The sequence below is a fragment of the Nanorana parkeri genome, unplaced genomic scaffold, assembly GCF_000935625.1.
Source record: "Nanorana parkeri isolate BGI_ZX_2015 unplaced genomic scaffold, ASM93562v1 scaffold1770, whole genome shotgun sequence".
NCBI classification, from domain to species: domain Eukaryota; kingdom Metazoa; phylum Chordata; class Amphibia; order Anura; family Dicroglossidae; genus Nanorana; species Nanorana parkeri.
In genome coordinates, this window is record NW_017308038.1 from 271,262 (window position 1) to 288,497 (window position 17,236).

Below are 17,236 nucleotides of genomic sequence, written 5' to 3' on the forward strand. Positions count from 1 at the left end.
AGGGGGGGGGGGGGGGGGGTTCTGTGGCCTTCACAGGCTTCTCTGCCTTCCCCCACTTAGGGGTCTCTCTTCGGGGGAGCCCCTACCCAGTACTCATGGGACCTACTTCAGCAGGGCCCTGAGGATCGGGGTCTGCCGGCCTTCGGGTAGGTGGACCTGAGTCATCCTCACCCAGGTCAGAAACCTTGCACCCCGAGTTCAGAAATTCGTGTCCCTTCCTTTTCAGAGGAGGACCAAAGCACACTCGTGCACTTTTTTTTTAGTGTGCTTTGATTTCGCAATTTACTTTTTTTGTCCACAGGGGTGAAGTTAATCTTTGTTGCACACATCACAGATCTTTAAAAAAATTAATAATAGCAAAAAGCATACTAAACATTACTTCAACAAACACATAAAGTCCTAGTAGGTCAGAAGGGTGATGTGCTGAGTCGTAACAATGAGAGCTGCACACATCACATAGTCATGTGACTACCCATTCATCATTCCCTAGAACCAGAAGGCTCACCGCTGGAGGTCCACAGCCACAATCCAGGTCCACTGACACCGGAGTCAGGATAGGGAGACTCAAATATCACTTTCCCATGTTCCATTGTGCTGTAATAAATGATATACAGAACCTATAATGTGAGGTAATTAGGGAAATAGTAGCAGAGTCTATGGTGGTGCCATTGGAGAAGTTCTACCATAGTAGCAGCAATGGAGTCCAGGAGCAGTGTGGGGGGACTGGGGTGCTGGAACCCCTCAATCTTCGCCTTGTGTGTGAGATCTGAGAGACCTAAACCATAGAATTCTGGAGCAAAAGTAGATCCGAGTGCCACAGAAACCAGATATGTCCCTCGCTTTGCTTGTTATGGGCCAAAACTTCACTTGTGTCCCGGTTTTGATACATTAGAGACATTAAACTGCTTCCTCTTCACCTTCAAGCTTCATTCTTCGGTCATATTGAAGAAGAAGCAGAGAGGTTGCCGGTCTCTAATGTATCACAACTGGAGCAAAAATGAACCCATGGCCCAAACCAAGCAAATCAAATAACATGATCGGTTTCTGTTGACCTTTGCTCCAGAATTTTCCCACACAGAGGTCAGGGATAAGAGAGGACAGATACGGATAATCTGTGGAGTCAGAAAGGTCTACCTGAAATGTCCAATTCCTGGATGTGTGGTTAGGAACGCCTATAACAAATGGTCATCTCACATTGTTAATTAAAATGGAAATGTCAGGTATAGCCAACGCATTTCGAGAGAATTGGACACCCCCTTCTTCAGGACTTGCGCAACAACATGTCATGGAATCCTCAAGGACATCCTTCCTGAGGATCGGTGACCAAAACTGAGCCACATACTCGGACCGGAGGCTGGACCAGTGGTAGAGTAATGGCTTTCTCTATTGTATGAATCCCTGGATGGTATTCTGCTTGTTGTGTTGGCTCCAGCTTGGCATTGCTTGCTCTTGCTGAGTCTATAATCTATAAGGACTCTCAGATGTTTCCGCAAGAGGTACATCTCCGTCTTTGTTTCCCAGTTCATGACTTTCCATTTTTCGATAGTGAATCACATCTACTATGCTGCAGCCCACTCCTCAGTCTTATCAAGCAGGTCATGGCATCACAAGGGGGGTGCGGCCCCGCACCCGGGTGACACCATTGAAGGAGTGACACCAACATGACTGACAGTCATGTTGGTGTCACCTCCCTCTGAAAAGTCGGGCACTCGGTCAAGGACGGAGAGCCCGACAGTTGCTCAAGAGAGAGAGAGAGAGGGGACGTCACCTGGCGGGATAAGGTATGGTGACGGGTCCCCTCCTCTCTCTGCCGGCGTCCATCACCAAGATAGCCTTCGGCAGGTAACAGTGGTACCGCGCGTGATGTCACGCCTGGGTTGCCACCTGTCCAGGATTCACCTGGACAGTCCGGGATTTGAATGCTGTGTCCGGGTTTCATGGCTGCAGAAACCCGGACAAAGATGTCTGGCAATTCAAATTAAGATAGGGGCTACTGGCTCCCCGCTGAAAATAGTTTAAACTGTGATATTTACATATGAATGGGTGGCGCTATTCACATATGACTAAGCCACAACTCATTCTCCCCAAACAAATGTCCACGTGTCACTACAGTGTTCGGGTTTCGCTTGAAGGAAAGGTGGCAACCCTACGTCACGCGTGTACTCAATGACGTCACTGCTGGGTGTCACCCGGTACCCGCACTGGGTGTCACCACGCCTCTGGGCAACAGTTCTATGTCTTGCTGGAAGGTTATTGCTCTATTATATTATTCTTTCCCATATCATTTAATACAATGCAGTATAATATGCGAACATTATCGCTTCTCTGCCTTTTGGCTAAGATCAAGTGTAGTATCTGTTCTTATCAGTTGTTGGAGGGGAGAGGATGTTGCCACCCGATGGGAGAACATTCTAGTACCCTCTGACGTAATGGTGGGTGTCGGAGGACGGTTCGGTCCACTGCTAGTTGCGTCACATGTGCAGCTCTCATTGTTATGACTCAGCACATCACCCTTCTGACCAAGAAATACCAGAATATATTATTGTGCTAAAATCAAAGATCTGTTGGGTAGTGAAAGTGGATTAATTGTTCTCTTTGGTAGTTAGTTACAAAAAGAGATGGTAAGTTTGGATCTTAGAAATGGTTCAGTTGCTGAGTCAGCTGACAAGTGACCCGAAGCTCAGGAGCTGTCTGAACCCTTATAAAAGATCCGAATGAGAAGACTGATTTGGGGGAGGGGGTTCGCTCCTGGGGAACTTCCCTGTGATCAGTGAAGCTGTGCCTTGGCCCAGAGATGTCACAAGTTTGGTTTTCTATCAGATCAGCCATGGTGACGCGCGATCAGCTGTGACAAAGCGTGTTTCTGTGCACGCGCACCGCATTCTGATCTTTTATGAAGGGTCAGACAGCTCCTGAGCTTCGGCTCACTTGTCAGCCGACTCAGCAAGTGAACCGAAAAACCGATTCATTTCAAGATCCGAGCCGGCCCTGGAGTCCCCGTAAACACCTCTGCGTTCTGTGAATGTGCGTCATGTTTGCATGCGTTTTTTCCCCACGTTTGCCCTGTGTCACATTGATTTCAATGGGTGCCACACACATGACAAACACGGAAAAGTAGCTCATGCAGTAGATGCTGCCGGCGTACGGCGTTCTCTCATCACACGTTTGTATGTGTTTAACGTGTTGACACTTTGGACAAGCGTGCATTTTCCCAGCTGACAGCGCATGCACGTTGCACGTTTTTGATGCTTTGCTTCAATGTGCAGGATTGCTGCCGGTTCACGGACCGCAAAGGCGTGAATGAGGACTAAAGGCTAAGTTTGTTTCATGTTATCCCCATATTCAGGTGACATGGTCACATCACAACCCCGACCACCCGCTTACCTAAATCGCGGGGTTCTTCTCCCTGCAGGCTTACTTTAATTTTTTTATTCGGCGCGGCAATGCGTGGCTCATCATTGCGCATGCACGGCTATCTAATTGACGCCTGCCGGCGGCCATCTTGGTGATGGACGCTGGCAGAGAGAGGAGGGGACGTTCACCCGGCGGAAAGAGGTATGCCGCCGGGTCCCCTCCTCTCTCCTGACACTGTCGGGCTCTCGGTCCATGGCCGAGTAGCTGACTTTTTTAGAGGGGGTGACACCAAAATGACTGTCAATCATTTTGGTGTCACCAGGGTGCGGCCCGCACCCCCCTTGTGACACTTCTGCCTTTAACAGGATCTGTGAATGGAATAACTACAAGCCTCATCAGCCAGCACGGCAGAGGGACCTGTAATTCCCAATGAAATACAAGTGCGATTACATCACCATTCATTCTTCCTCCCATGTGTGTTCCGTACTGAGGTACAGGTATGGACGGGAGGAAGGGCCTGCAGGAGTCAGAGCATTGCACCCGCTTGCATTGCTTTACCAGTCTCAATGCAAAAATCAATAAATGCCCACATTTTTGTAAATAAAGTTTTATCTTTTTGAAGAGTGACTTCCCCATTAAACTTATCTCTAAGAAATCACTTTGAGACTTCAGGAACACCTGTTACTAGGAAAATGCAAAAATCAATAAACGCCTAAATTTCCTTTAATAAAGTTTCATCTTTTAGAAGAGGGACTTCCTCTTTAAATGTATCTATAAGACATCACTCTCAGGCTTCAGGGATACTTGTTGCTAGGACACAATACTTCCGGTGAACAGATAACAATGTAACTTTTTTTAAACAATGATGATACGATCACGTGGTTCAGGATCAGTCGGGCAATGCGCCAGGACGTATCATGAAGGGGAAGGCACATGTCACACAGCTATGTGGATCTTCTTGAAGACTGACGACTTCGCCTTTAAAATTTATCTATACGAAACTACTTTCAGAATCGCCTGTTGCTAGGAAGCAACATTTCCGATGAGCAACCAATGATACAACTTTTCTTAAACCAACTATAATGCGATCACGCGGTTCAGGATCAGACGGGTAATGTGCCAGGTCGTAACAGGAAAGGGAAGGCACATGTCACACAGCTGTGTGCACACCCCACTCATCACACCTATGAACCAGAAGGATCGAACTAGAAATGGGCACGTGATGACCAATTTTCAGACGCACCTTCTCCAGCTCAGTGCGACCAATCATCCGGCGAACACTACTTTCTTTTTTTATTAGCTCGTTCGAAACTTTCTTTTCACTGGCTCAATAATTGACGCAGAAAGTATATTACAGGGTCAGATTAGCTCCCAACAAAATACGCTCATTAAACCAGCGCTAGATTGCCACTTTACGTATGCTAATAGATTCACATTCTCAAGCCAATCACGGTACAAAATCATAGTAAGCTCCACCCAGTACCAGGCATGAGTGGTGTACCGTATCGGATGAGGCGGAGTGTTTGTCTTTGGGCGGAAGTCACGTTGGAGATGCGGCTTCTTCTCGCGAGAATTGTGCCTTGTAGATGGCTGCGTGCTGAGGCCGTACACGTGTGATACCGGAGGAGTGTAGTGTGAGGCCGGAGAGATGCAGCACGATGATGTAAGTCGCAGCTGGCCCGGGGATGGGGGAGTATTAAATGTCAGGAGGTCCGGGGATGGGGGAGTATTAATGTCAGGAGGTCCGGGGATGGGAGTGTATTGATTTTGGAGGTCCGGGGATAGGAGAGTATTAATGTCGGAGGTCCGGGGATATGGGAGTATTGATGTCGGAGGTCCAGGGATGGGGGAGTATTGATGTCAGGGGGTTCCGGGATAGGGGAGTATTGATGTCAGGGGGTTCCGGGATAGGGGAGTATTACTGTCAGGAGGTCCAGGGGATAGGAGAGTATTACTGTCAGGAGGTCTGGGGGTGGGGGAGTATTACTGTCTGGGGATAGGAGACTGTAACTGTCAGGAGGTCCAGGGGATAGGAGAGTGTTACTGTCAGGAGGTCAGGGGGAATATTAATGTCGGAGGTTCTAGGATCGGGGAGTATTAATGTTGGAGGTCCTAGGATGAGGGAGTATTACTGTCAGGGGAACTGGGGATAGGGGAGTATTAATGTCAAAGGTCCGCGAATGGGAAGTATGTGGTTTGTTCCTATCTGACCTGAGTTGAGCGTATTTTCTTTGGTTTCAGGTGATCTGGGACATTGTGGGGAACAAGCAGTTCTGCTCCTTCAAGATAAAGTAAGTATTGTAGATATTCCCGGAATGTTCTGTCACACCAGGACCAGGGGTAATGTAGATGGGCGGAGCTTAGCCTGGTGATGTGCAGCTCGGATACATCGCCACTGCACATGTCAGGACAATCGGGATCACAGAGCTTTGCAGATACGGAATATATGTCATTGTATTATATAGAGCCTCCCATCCACATCAGACCACACGAGTCTCATGGAGGAGTCAGTGACACTTTGTGGCCCGGGCCCACTCGCGGGTCTGAATTGGGCCTCATGTGCATAAAGCTGGCCATACACTTTACAACCATCACATGACTTGAGTCGTGCGATGGTTGTAAAGTAATGAAAAGCTCGTACGATCTGGCCATCTTGGACAGGCAGATCGTACTTGCTAACATTGAAAGCGGGGCGGGCTTCCGATGATCCCAATGCTGAGCTGGCAGTGTGCGCTTGCGGCCTTTGTCTCCCGAGAATGCCACTAACCCGCCCACGTACGATTCTCGGCGGGTTTTCCAGCGCGCTCGGGAGACAAAAGACATGCGACAGTACAGTAGAAACGGTCGCACGCCTTCCATACACCTGCCGATCATCGTAGATAATTGGGAGGTGTATGGGCACCTTTACGTTCAGCTATAAAGGACGACGAGCATCGGTACAAGTTGTCCTTTGATGAGTGCGGCCGACCAGGTCCCATATTCCCCTCGATACACCATCCTGCCACCTTCACTGTGCAGCGCCTTAGGACGCTGGAGGCCGCCATGAGTGCAGCTCCCCATAGAATTGAATGGGGGCCACAGCAGGGTACAAAGGTTGGTCAGTTAATGACCCCACATGGCTTCCAATACCATCTCTATGCCGATGACGCTCAAATCTATCTTTCTACTCCAGAACTCTCCCCCTCAGTGTCATCCTTGACTCGGACCTCACCTTTCTTCCCCACATCCAATCCCTATCCAAATCCTGCCACCTACACCTTCGCAACATCTTCAAAATACGCCCCTTCCTCACCAATGACACCGCAAAACTACTCATCCACTCCCTTGTTATCTCTCGTCTTGACTATTGCAACTCCCTCTTCATTGGCTGACCTCTACGCAGGCTCCTCCCCCTTCAGTATATCATGAATTATGCTGCTAGACTCATCCGCCTGACCAACCGCTCAGTGCCTGCAACCCCGCTCTGTCAATTCCTGCACTGGCTTCCATCCTTCAACCCCTCTGTCAATTCCTGCACTGGCTTCCTTCACCTGCTCCCTCCCCTCTTCCAATCCCTGCACTGGCTTCCAATAGCCCAAAGGATCAAATTCAAAATCTTAACAATGACTTAGAAAATAATCCACAGCTCCGCCCCCGGATATATCTCAAACCTTGTCTCAAAGTATCACCCTAACTGTCCCCTCCGCTCATCAAAAGCCATTCTGCTTTCCAGCTCCCTCGTCAACTCCTCCCATGCTTGCCTCCAGGACTTCACTAGAGTCTCTCCCATCCTATGGAACTCTTTACACCAACCTGTCCGTCTATCTCCCACCCTGACTGTCTTTAGGCGATCCCTTAAGACTCTTCTCTTCAGGGAAGCCTATCCCACCTCAACGTAACCACTGAACCATCACATTCTCAAACAACTCATCCCCACACAGCTACCTCCTCATGTATCACTGGTCCCTCCCTTTTAGATTGCAAGCCCTCAGGGGCAGGGCTCTCCTTACCGTCTTGTCTGGAATTGTAGTGTAATTGTAATGTCTTCCTTATATTGTAAAGCGCTGCGCAAACTGTTGGCGCTTTATAAATCATGTATAATAATAATACAGCTGTCCTTTATGACCAGTTAGTCTACCTGACAGTTTCAGTGCCGCCATTTTTTTTTTTGACCCACAAGAAGGGGAGGAGAACAGCAACCAGACAGCAGAGGAACAATTTCCCAGTTTTATTTCTTTTTGCCGTTTGCAGAACTAAAACTCAGAACTTCTGCCGGAATGAATACAACATCACTGGTCAGTGTAACCGCTCCTCCTGTCCCCTCGCCAACAGCCAGTATGCCACCATTAAAGAGGAGAAAGGTGAGTGTGGGGAACGGCCTGTGTGTGATTTCTATTATCTGCGGGCGCAGCTGTGTGACTTCCTCAGTTCCTCACCCATTTCTCCTCGTTTTAGGCATCTGCTTCCTGTACATGAAGGCAATAGAAAGAGCGGCGTTCCCGGCCCGGATGTGGGAGAAGGTGAGTGCGGCTGTGCTATCTCTGCAATACATGCAGCATTTCTCAATTCTATCTCTTCATAAAATGCTGCAAGTACAGAAATTACCCGTTTGATCCTGCCAGAGACTCAGTGAGCATCTGACATCGTGTACAGCCCTGTCTGTGTTCTCCTCTGCGGCACACCACCCTCTTATGTTATGGAGATGGGACGGTGTTCTGTAGTCCAGCAGAGGAGACCTGGGCAGGGCTGACAGCACAATGCTTCTTCCGCAATAAAATTGCAAGCCCTGCTGTCTGCCCTGCCCAGGACTACAGAACACTTTCCCCTCTCCATAACATAAGAGGGTGGTGTGCAGCAGAGGAGAACCCAGACAGGGCTGATAACACTGCTTAGGATATCAATGCAACAGAGGCGCTGTGTTGTCGGGTCGCTACAGAAAGTTGGGAGCACACCGGATCATTTTTATAATATTCTCTGACATCCACTTTAACAAAGCAGCATCCGTGTGTGTGTTTGTCCATGTATATCTTTCTCATAGAAGTCTTTTACTTTTTCATTCACCCCAATTACCTGGTGAATCTTGTTAGTCCCTCTTCTTCCTTGTTGCAAACTGACCACGCAAAGCACAGAAGCAGGTCAGTTTGCTTCCCAGGACTTGCTGTTCAGGGATATAGGACGCCGTGCCAACGCATGCTATGCCTGTATCTTCTGTAGTCCTTTTACCCACTGCACCCTATTATACCAACGCTGCCCCTGCCCAGCCCTGCCTTGTTGATTGACAGCAGCTCCCAGCCAGAGCTTCTCTCTGTCAAACTGCAGCTGCTCCTTGTCAGTAGAGATAACCTCTTTAACATATGCCAGGTTATGAATGATCTCTTATTAGGGTATTGCGACCTTTTGTTCTCTGGTAACCTTTACATCTTATAGAATATCACAAGTGAAGTGTCAATGGTCCTCTCTGCTCAAAGCACACAAGTCTTCCGGCTTGCACCGCCCTACAAGGACCTATATGGAGTCTTATAAGAGTTAGTTCTCATTGCAGGTGCGACTGAGCAAGAACTATGAGCAGGCTCTGGAACAGATCGATGAAAACCTCATCTACTGGCCGCGATTCATCAGACATAAGTGCAAGCAGAGATTTACCAAGATCACTCAGTACCTGATCCGCATCCGCAAACTCACTCTCAAGAGGCAGTAAGTGAAACTTGGATTGTAACTACAATAAATGTGTTCTTGTCTTCAGGGATGCACCGATACTGGTATTTCGGTATCAATTACGAGTACCGATATTTTTTTATGGTACTCGCTGATACCGTAAGTCCCATTAAGGAAGCCAGACGGCGTGTAATGACTCACCACCCGGCTTCCCAATTAGCTAGGTGACGAGAAAGCATGGAGCCGGCTTTCTGGCCAATCAGGAATCCAGGTACCGTGTAAAGATGCGACGCCCGGCTTCCTGATTGGCCGGGAAGCCGACTCCATGCTCCCTCTTCATGAGGCGTCATTGCACACGCCCGGCTTCCTGATTGGCCAGCTTTCCGACCAATTCTCGTGACAAGGGAGCATGGAGCCGCCTTCCTGGCCAATCAGGAAGCCGGGCAGTGTGTAATGATACAAGAAGCCCAAATGTGTTGTAAAGTAGTCACCGCTCCAAGCTCGCTCCCGGGATGGACTACAATCTCAATACAAATGAGTAAACTAAACATGAGATTGTAGTCCACCCCGGGGGCAAGCTTGGAGCTGTGACTACTTTACACACACACACACACACACACACACACACACACACACAGGGACCATGGGGAACAAAAGTAGCCCCCCTCCAGAAGGAAGGACAGTGTCAGCACCAATTCAAAGATGATTGGAGGATCTACAGCCGAGTGATACACAAATAAGATACATTGTTGTTAATAGTTAAGGTAGTTTGATGTATTTTTAAGATTTAACTCCCGAGTTTAATGTAATTTAATTATGAGATTGTAAAGAAGTGGAAACCTTATCTAATGGTTTTGAAGGCCTTCTGTAGACCACGCAAGGACTCTTGTAACAGTCTTTACGTCTGTACAAAAATGCTTGTACAACAGTTTGGGTTGCTGTTTTTAACTCTGAGGCTGTAGAGTGGTGGAGTGTAGTGCATGTTAGTAGTGATCCGCTTATTTCACCCTAAAAGTTATTGGTGAGGCCCAGTGTTAGCTTTCACCTCTGGAATGCCCAATAAAGAAGAATCACCAGAAGTTTCAAAGTCTTGTTGAATTCCCCAGGGGACCCAATGCACACGGTACTTGATTCCATTCAAATCTGTCCAGAGGTTTAGAAATAAACCCACATTTGTATTTGTGTCAGTTCACTGGGCTCCCTGGAAGACTCCGAAAGACTTGTAAACATTTGGCATTAATTCTTCTTTAAAGGAGAACTATGAGGTGAGTGCTTTTCACTCGCCTCATAGTTCTAGCCGACCTGTGACAATGAGACTGTCACAGGTCGGCTCATTAGATCGGGAGGTGAGCGAACACATACCGGCGTTCGCTCCTCTCGATCCTGTCACGGCTCTATGCCGTGACGGGGGAGGGGCTGGATTCCCCCCGCTCCGATCCGCCAGCGCTGACTGGCGGAACGGACGGGGGAGGGGGCTGGTACAGCTGGCTCTGCCTCTAGATAGGCAGAGCCAGCTGTCAGTCGGGATCCGCTTCAGCTGCGGAATTGTCGGGATCCGCTTCAGCTGCGGCGTCTCAGTATACCGCGAGCTGTAGCTCGCGGTATACTGAGCCTAGGGTGACGGGAGGACGCTAGTTTGTGTCCTCCCATTACCCTAAGGAGAACTACGGGGAAAAGCCTTAACCCCATAGATCTCCTTTTAACACTCTGAAATGCTGTCGGCTAAGTATAATGTTCAGGATCCTAAAAACGCAGACACTGTCAGAAATAAAAAGGCGTTCGCGTGTAATCTCACACGGCGCTCTGTAGAGAGAATATTTTGATGCCAAAACACAAGAGTGAAATTGCTATAATCTCATTTTTACTCGCAGGAGGAAACTCGTCCCGTTAAGCCGGAAAGTAGAAAGAAGAGAAAGGAGGAGAGAAGTAAGTTGTTGGGGTTTTTTTTGTATTTTTTGAAAGTTTTTGGTTTATTGCATATTGTAAAGTGTTGTCGGAGGAATTTTCCTTAGGGCCAGTTCACACCAACTGCTGCGCTAATCGCAAAGCAGCTAGTGTGCGTTGCCCAATACAATGCCCATATGCTGATCCCGGTGCATCGCACACCTTTTTTTTGTGTGTGTGTAAAACGTTATTGAAATTTCACAAGTGACATGTCACTCAGCTCTGCCGGCACAACGGTTGTTCCGCATCGCATCCCATCGTACAGCATGTCGTACTTTTTTCAGCGCGCATCACTGCGTTCTCTGCGTACAAGAACGCTTCTTTCTAGTCTTCATGTAATTGGGAAAGTTTTAAATGGAACACATGTTACATGAAAGCAGCTGACCCCTATATTGTGCATAGACAGCACTGTACGGCATTGTGATGATTCTTTATTCTCTGATCACAGGAGAAAGCCCTGATAGCTGCTCAGTTGGACAACGCTATAGAGAAAGAGCTACTCGAGCGTCTAAAGCAAGGAACGGTAAGAACATTTTTATGAGAGGAACAAATGACTTCCTGAGTGACTACGACACGTCATTGTTGTGAAGCGAGAAACCCGCACCTCTTGTCAGCCTGTGAATTATATTATACACGGAGCAGTAAGAAGCCACACACCAAATGTTTTAAAACTTTAGTAATCTTCTCAATATCTTGTAGTGATGTACATTGGACAACTTCTGCTCAGCTTTGTTGGTGGTATTTGCGTTCAGACAGACAAGTAGTGAGCAGGTAGCAATAGGCTGAGCTGTGCACTTGACTCACAAGCTAGATAGGTGAGGACTACAGTGCTTGAGAAAACACCCCATAGTTCTCTTTTAATGTGGCCAAATGACACATTAGCATCACAGGCTAAGTGTTTTTCCCCATAGTTCTCTTAGGGGGACACGGGAGGACATATAGTTGTGTCCACCCATGACCGAAAGCTCGATATATCGCAAGCTACTGCTCGCGGTATACTGAGACTGCTGCAGCCGGGACGGATCCCGACATTACTGTCGATCCACCCAGCTTCGTGAGTGACGGCTGGCTCTGCCTATCTAGAGGCAGAGCCAGCTGTACCCGCCTCCTCCCCCGTCAGTTCCGCCAGTCAGCGCGAGCGGACAGGGGGGGAATCCCTGCGGGGAGCGGTGAGTGATAGTCACGGCTCTCTGCAGGGACATTATCGAGAAGTGAGCGAGCGATGGTATGTGTTCGCTCACTTCCTGATCTATTGAGCCGACGTGTGACAGTTTCATTGTCACAAGTCGTCTCGAACTATGAGGATGAGTGATTTTCACTCACCTCATAGTTCTCCTTTTAATCGGAGCATATTAAAAGATGGGGAAAAAACTGTCTGGGAGAAAGCAATTCCACTGAGAGCTCCCTCTAGTGGCTAGTGTGCAAATCTAACAAAAATGAGAAAGAGAGAGCCTGTGAAAATGTGAACGCCATCAGAAATGATTGTAGTAAGAACTCAAAGGGGCATATTTGTGAAGCAGTGAATGACCACCAAGCATTTACTGCAGATGATTCAATCAAGAACTTAAAACACATGCAACCGGAAGATACACCTGCACTAAAAATTTGATGAATGTCACATTCACTGCTTTCTAAATCTATGTGTGTGTTTTTATATATGGATGTGAGTGATAGGTGGGTAGGTTGGTAGGAAGGTTGGTTTATTCCACACACACACCTTGGGCCAGATAAACGAACATTGTTGAGGAATGCCAGTTGTTGCACATCGCATGTCAACTAACTATTATCTCGCTACACATATAGTTTATTTGGGGCCTAGTAGAATGCGTACAACTGCACATCTTTATATCGCCAAATATTGATGGACGTTATTTTGGGCAGATTGTGAAAATTTTTGTGCGAAAAGCCGCCCTTGGAAAAAAAAAATTCACTTTACAATTACCTCTACAGTCGCATTTTCTTTTCCAAAGCATTCGAAACAGAACTATTATTTAAATGACTAAAAAAGTAATTTTCTGTTGGACAAATATTTGGCGCAAAGACAATTTAGTTTCTCTGGCCCCATTGTCTTTACAAATATGTGACGCAGGGAATCTTTGATCAGTTGTGGAGGATTCTCTCTCATAATATAGCAGCTTCCTATTTATTGCAATCAGACAGAGTGATGCCGTGTCACCCCTGATGACTGTCTTGTCTCCCCGCAGTATGGAGATATTTACAACTTCCCCATCCAAGCCTTTGACAAAGCTCTGGAGCAGCAGGAAGCCGGAAGTGAATCGGAGTCCTCGGAAGAAGAAGCAGAGGATGAAGATGAAGTATGTAGATTTAAATTCTGACGAGAGTCACGTTATAAGAACATATACATATCTATATCGTGTTTCCCCGAAAATAAGACACTGTCTTATATTTTTTTTGGCTCACAAAAACACACTAGGTCTTATTTTCGGGGTAGGTCTTATTTTTTTTTTAAATGTACAACAATCCAAAGTTAACACAAATCCAAATTAAATAATCCAAAATGGCAAAGTTAAGAATGGGGTAATCAGGGGTGCCGTACCTTTCCAAGAGCAATTTGGTAATCCTTCGCTGGCCAGAATGAGCGAAACTCGCTTCCAGGACAGGAGAGGGCGCTATAGAGGAAGCATTGGCTTATGTGGCTCTGCTCCCTCCGCCTCGCTTTCTCTAGTGCTGGCTTCGTTGGCAGCGCTGATTTTCTCCTGCAGCTCTTCAAGTTCCCCCTTAGGCCACCACCGGCCCTGGGAATGATTTCATTTTCCTGGGAATGTATGCAGAGTACACATTTAAAATGCATTGTAATGGTTTTTTTGGGGGGTTTTTTAGGTCTGAAAATGACTTAAATTGGGTGGTAAAGCCAGAAGCCTTTCATAGTGTTGTAAATCTGAAAATGACGAGTTACTTACTGTTCTCAGTCTCTCATTGTTCTCCTGCACCGGTGCAATAGAGGCAACCACCTAAAGTTGGTGGAGAAAAAATTCCAGCACAATGGGTGAAGAGGGTTCTTTACAGTAAGAGCGGCTAAGGTCTGGAACTCACTGCCATCGGCAGTGATTTTAGCCAAGAGTGTAGATTTGTTCAAGAAACGTTTGCACAATTTCTAGAGGGACCGTAATATCCAGGGATACCAGTATCCCTAAGAATGAGATGATGCGTGGACCTATATGGGTTGGACTTGATGGACGTATGTCTTTATTCAACCCCAAATACTATGTAACTATGTAATAGCCAAGCAGACGCTTTTGCAAACCATGTGGGTGTCCCGAAATAAACCATCAGCATTGCAACAGAACCGGACACAAATCCAAGGAATAGGCAGCAGGCTACACAGAAGGATCATAGCGATGTCCATGCAGTAAGCTGTAGTACTGACAAGGTGGGGGGAGGGGGCGGCCTGTTGGATCTTTGTACCAGACACCACGATCCTCCCGTACAGCCTGCTGCTCATTCTTTGGATTTGAGGCTGTTGCAGGGAAGCACTGAAATAAGTATAACTCCACAATTTTAGCTATTGCAACACTATTAACCCTTTTGCTGCCGGGGGCAATTTATGCATCTATTGTGCGCACTGTAAATTGCACATTTTGGGCCTGAAGGTTACTTAAAACCCCCCACACATTATACACAAAGTAGACTAAAATGGTGGTACTTGCAGATATTTATTTCACATTTTTTTAGCGCATCTTATCAAACCCACATTTTTAGTGAACAAAAAAAATCAAATGTATGTTACTGTACACAAACATAATGTAATATCAATTGTTTTAGTAAAATATAACAGGTTGCATCAAGTAAATGGATACCAAATATGTCGAGCCCCAAAATTTATGTGAGCCTGTAAAATAACCACAAACCACATGACCCAAAATTGTCTTTAGGCAACACTTTAAAGCCTTTCCGGCAGGGGTAGATAACTCCGGCCCTCCAGCTGTACTTTAACTACAAATACCAACATACCTCTGGGAGTCATGCCTGTAACTGACAGATTTGCAATGCCTCATGGGATTTGTAGTTCCACAACAGCTGGAGGGCCAAAGTTGCCGACCCCTGCTTTATGGCGTATCGTTCTACAATTAACTGTGAATGACGGTCCTAGAATTATTGCTCGGCGATATATATGTAACGTGCCGCAGTCTTTTTTGGTACGTGATGGACTCCTGGACAGGAGTGCATGAAGAGAATGTGCGGCGTCTTTATATTCAGCTGTTATAAGAGTTTTTCATGATATATTCTGTCATGTTTGCAGGAGAGTGGTAAGAGAGAGTTTGTGGAAGATGACGAGGTCGAAGAAAGCGACGTCAGTGATTTTGAGGTAAGTTTGAAAATCTTATCATGTGAGTGAGTACTGCACCTTGCTCCTTTATCTCATGGTGTGCTACTTGCTAGAAGACCCTGTTTTGTTTATTAACTATACCCTTGTCTAGGTAAAAGCAGTGTTGCCACCCTAGAACAGGACTACAAACATCTCCCCTGTTCTTTAGCCCTCAGATAACTAGTAACTATTAGGCCTCATTCACACTAGAAACAACCGGCACGTACAGCTCCGTGCACGATACAGCCGACTACGCGGCCATACGCCCCTTTACGCTCACCTCAAGTGCAGGTCCGTAGGGGTGCGTGTTTCCTGGCTCGGACGCAGACAGGATCCATCCTGTCAGTGTGCAAGTACACTCGCACGGACGTGCAGGGCGGGTGAGCATAGGGGGGCGTACGGTCACGTAGTCCCATAGAGAAGGATGGGGGCTGCTAATCACACGCAGCACCAGTCCTTCCCGGGAGCTGTACGTGCGGGCCGATTCCTGTGTGAATGAGGGATAAGGCCTCATTCACACTAGAAACGGCCGGCACGTACAGCTGCGTGCAGGGCAGCTCCCAGGAAGGACAGGTGCTGCGTGTGATTAGTACGCGGCCCCTGTCCTCTATGGGACTACGCGACCGTATGCTGCCCTACTCTAACCCGTCCTGTCCCTGAGGGTGGATCCTGTCTGCGTCTGAGCCAGGAAACACGCACCGGTACGGACCTGCACTGAGTGTAGGGCGACGTACGGCCGCGTACTCCCATAGAGAAGGACGGGGGCTGCGTACTAATCACACGCAACACCTGTCCTTCCCGGGAGCTGCCCGATACGGCCGTGCACGGAGCTGTATGTGCTGGCCGTTTCTTGTGTGAATGGGGCCTTAGAACTTATGACGATACCGGAAGGTGAACTAATGGTAGAGCAGCAAAATAAGAGAGCTCAGGAAGTCATCAGCTCACTAGCTTTCTGGTATTTTTTTTTTTGCACTTATCAAACAAACAAAATTCTTTCAATGGTATATTTAGCAGCCCAATAGGGTACAAATAAGAGATGTGCTTTGTTAGGGTTCACTAATAAAAACTACAGGTAAGCCAGCCTTTATTTCAGGGCTAGGCAACCTCGGCACTCCAGCTGTGGTGAACTACAAGTCCCATGAGTCAGTGCAAGACTCACCAAGGATGTGGGTGCTGCTGCTGTCGGCACCTTTCCCAATGGCATCCCCTGATCAGCTGATCGAAGGAGCATGACGGAAAATTGTCAGCTGAATAGAGCTAGCAGCCAATAGGCTGCCAGTCTTAGAGATCTTGAATCTAATTTTTTTTTTTTTTGTGAACAGGACATGGAAAAATTAGGTGCTGGCAGCGATGAGGAAAACGAATCTGATGAAGAAGAGTCATCAGAAGAAGAAGAGGAGGAGGAGGGGGAAAAGGCAAAGAATACAAAAGGAAAGTCAAAAGGCAAAGCTCCTGTGAAAGGACCATTGCGGAAGAAGCGAGCGTATGTGGAAATAGAATATGAACAAGAGACTGAGCCACAGCAGAAAGTTAAATCTACTTGACCGGGACTGTTCTCTGAACTGTTTTTGTTTTCTAAATAAATCCTTTACCCACATAAGGATTCGTGTCCATACCTGGCCCTATAGACCACACTGGACCCAGGAGTTGACTCATGGAATTATAGTGTTAAAAGATTTTTTTTTTCCTTTGTGAATTGAGATGCTATCAGTTTTTTCTGCGCTCGGTTACACCTATTGTGAAGTGCCTTTCGATTGTTAGTGTAGGCACCCAGCATTGCCTACATGTGCCCCTGGAGGCCCAAACCCCAGTATACAAATACCCATTAACACAAGCGCCTCAGATCTTGTTACTGTTCCCAAATGTGAATCGGCCCATGATATTTAATGTGCCATTCATCAGACAAAGGATGGGGTGGGGCTGAGAGCCAACTTCCTAAGGAAAATCAGTATTTGAATAAAAAATTCCCAGAGTTTG

General features: G+C 47.2%; 1 protein-coding gene across 1 annotated transcript; it reads left to right on the forward strand.

Annotated features, from left to right (window-relative positions):
• Positions 1 to 4,886: 4,886 nt before the first annotated feature.
• MAK16 (MAK16 homolog) lies at positions 4,887 to 16,858 on the forward strand. The gene is made up of 10 exons (XM_018571506.1): positions 4,887 to 5,017; positions 5,596 to 5,645; positions 7,585 to 7,694; positions 7,789 to 7,853; positions 8,876 to 9,027; positions 10,860 to 10,914; positions 11,381 to 11,455; positions 13,137 to 13,247; positions 15,194 to 15,259; positions 16,582 to 16,858. Exons 1-10 carry the CDS (start codon positions 5,003 to 5,005, stop codon positions 16,801 to 16,803), a joined length of 921 nt encoding a protein of 306 aa, XP_018427008.1. The 5' UTR covers positions 4,887 to 5,002; the 3' UTR covers positions 16,804 to 16,858.
• The last annotated feature ends 378 nt before the right edge of the window (positions 16,859 to 17,236 follow it).

Excerpts from the sequence above, each read along its gene's own strand:
- MAK16 (XM_018571506.1), top strand. Across the intron at positions 5,646-7,584 it reads TTCTGCTCCTTCAAGATAAA|AACTAAAACTCAGAACTTCT; the intron begins GTAAGTATTGTA and ends TGCCGTTTGCAG. Across the intron at positions 7,695-7,788 it reads CACCATTAAAGAGGAGAAAG|GCATCTGCTTCCTGTACATG; the intron begins GTGAGTGTGGGG and ends TCCTCGTTTTAG.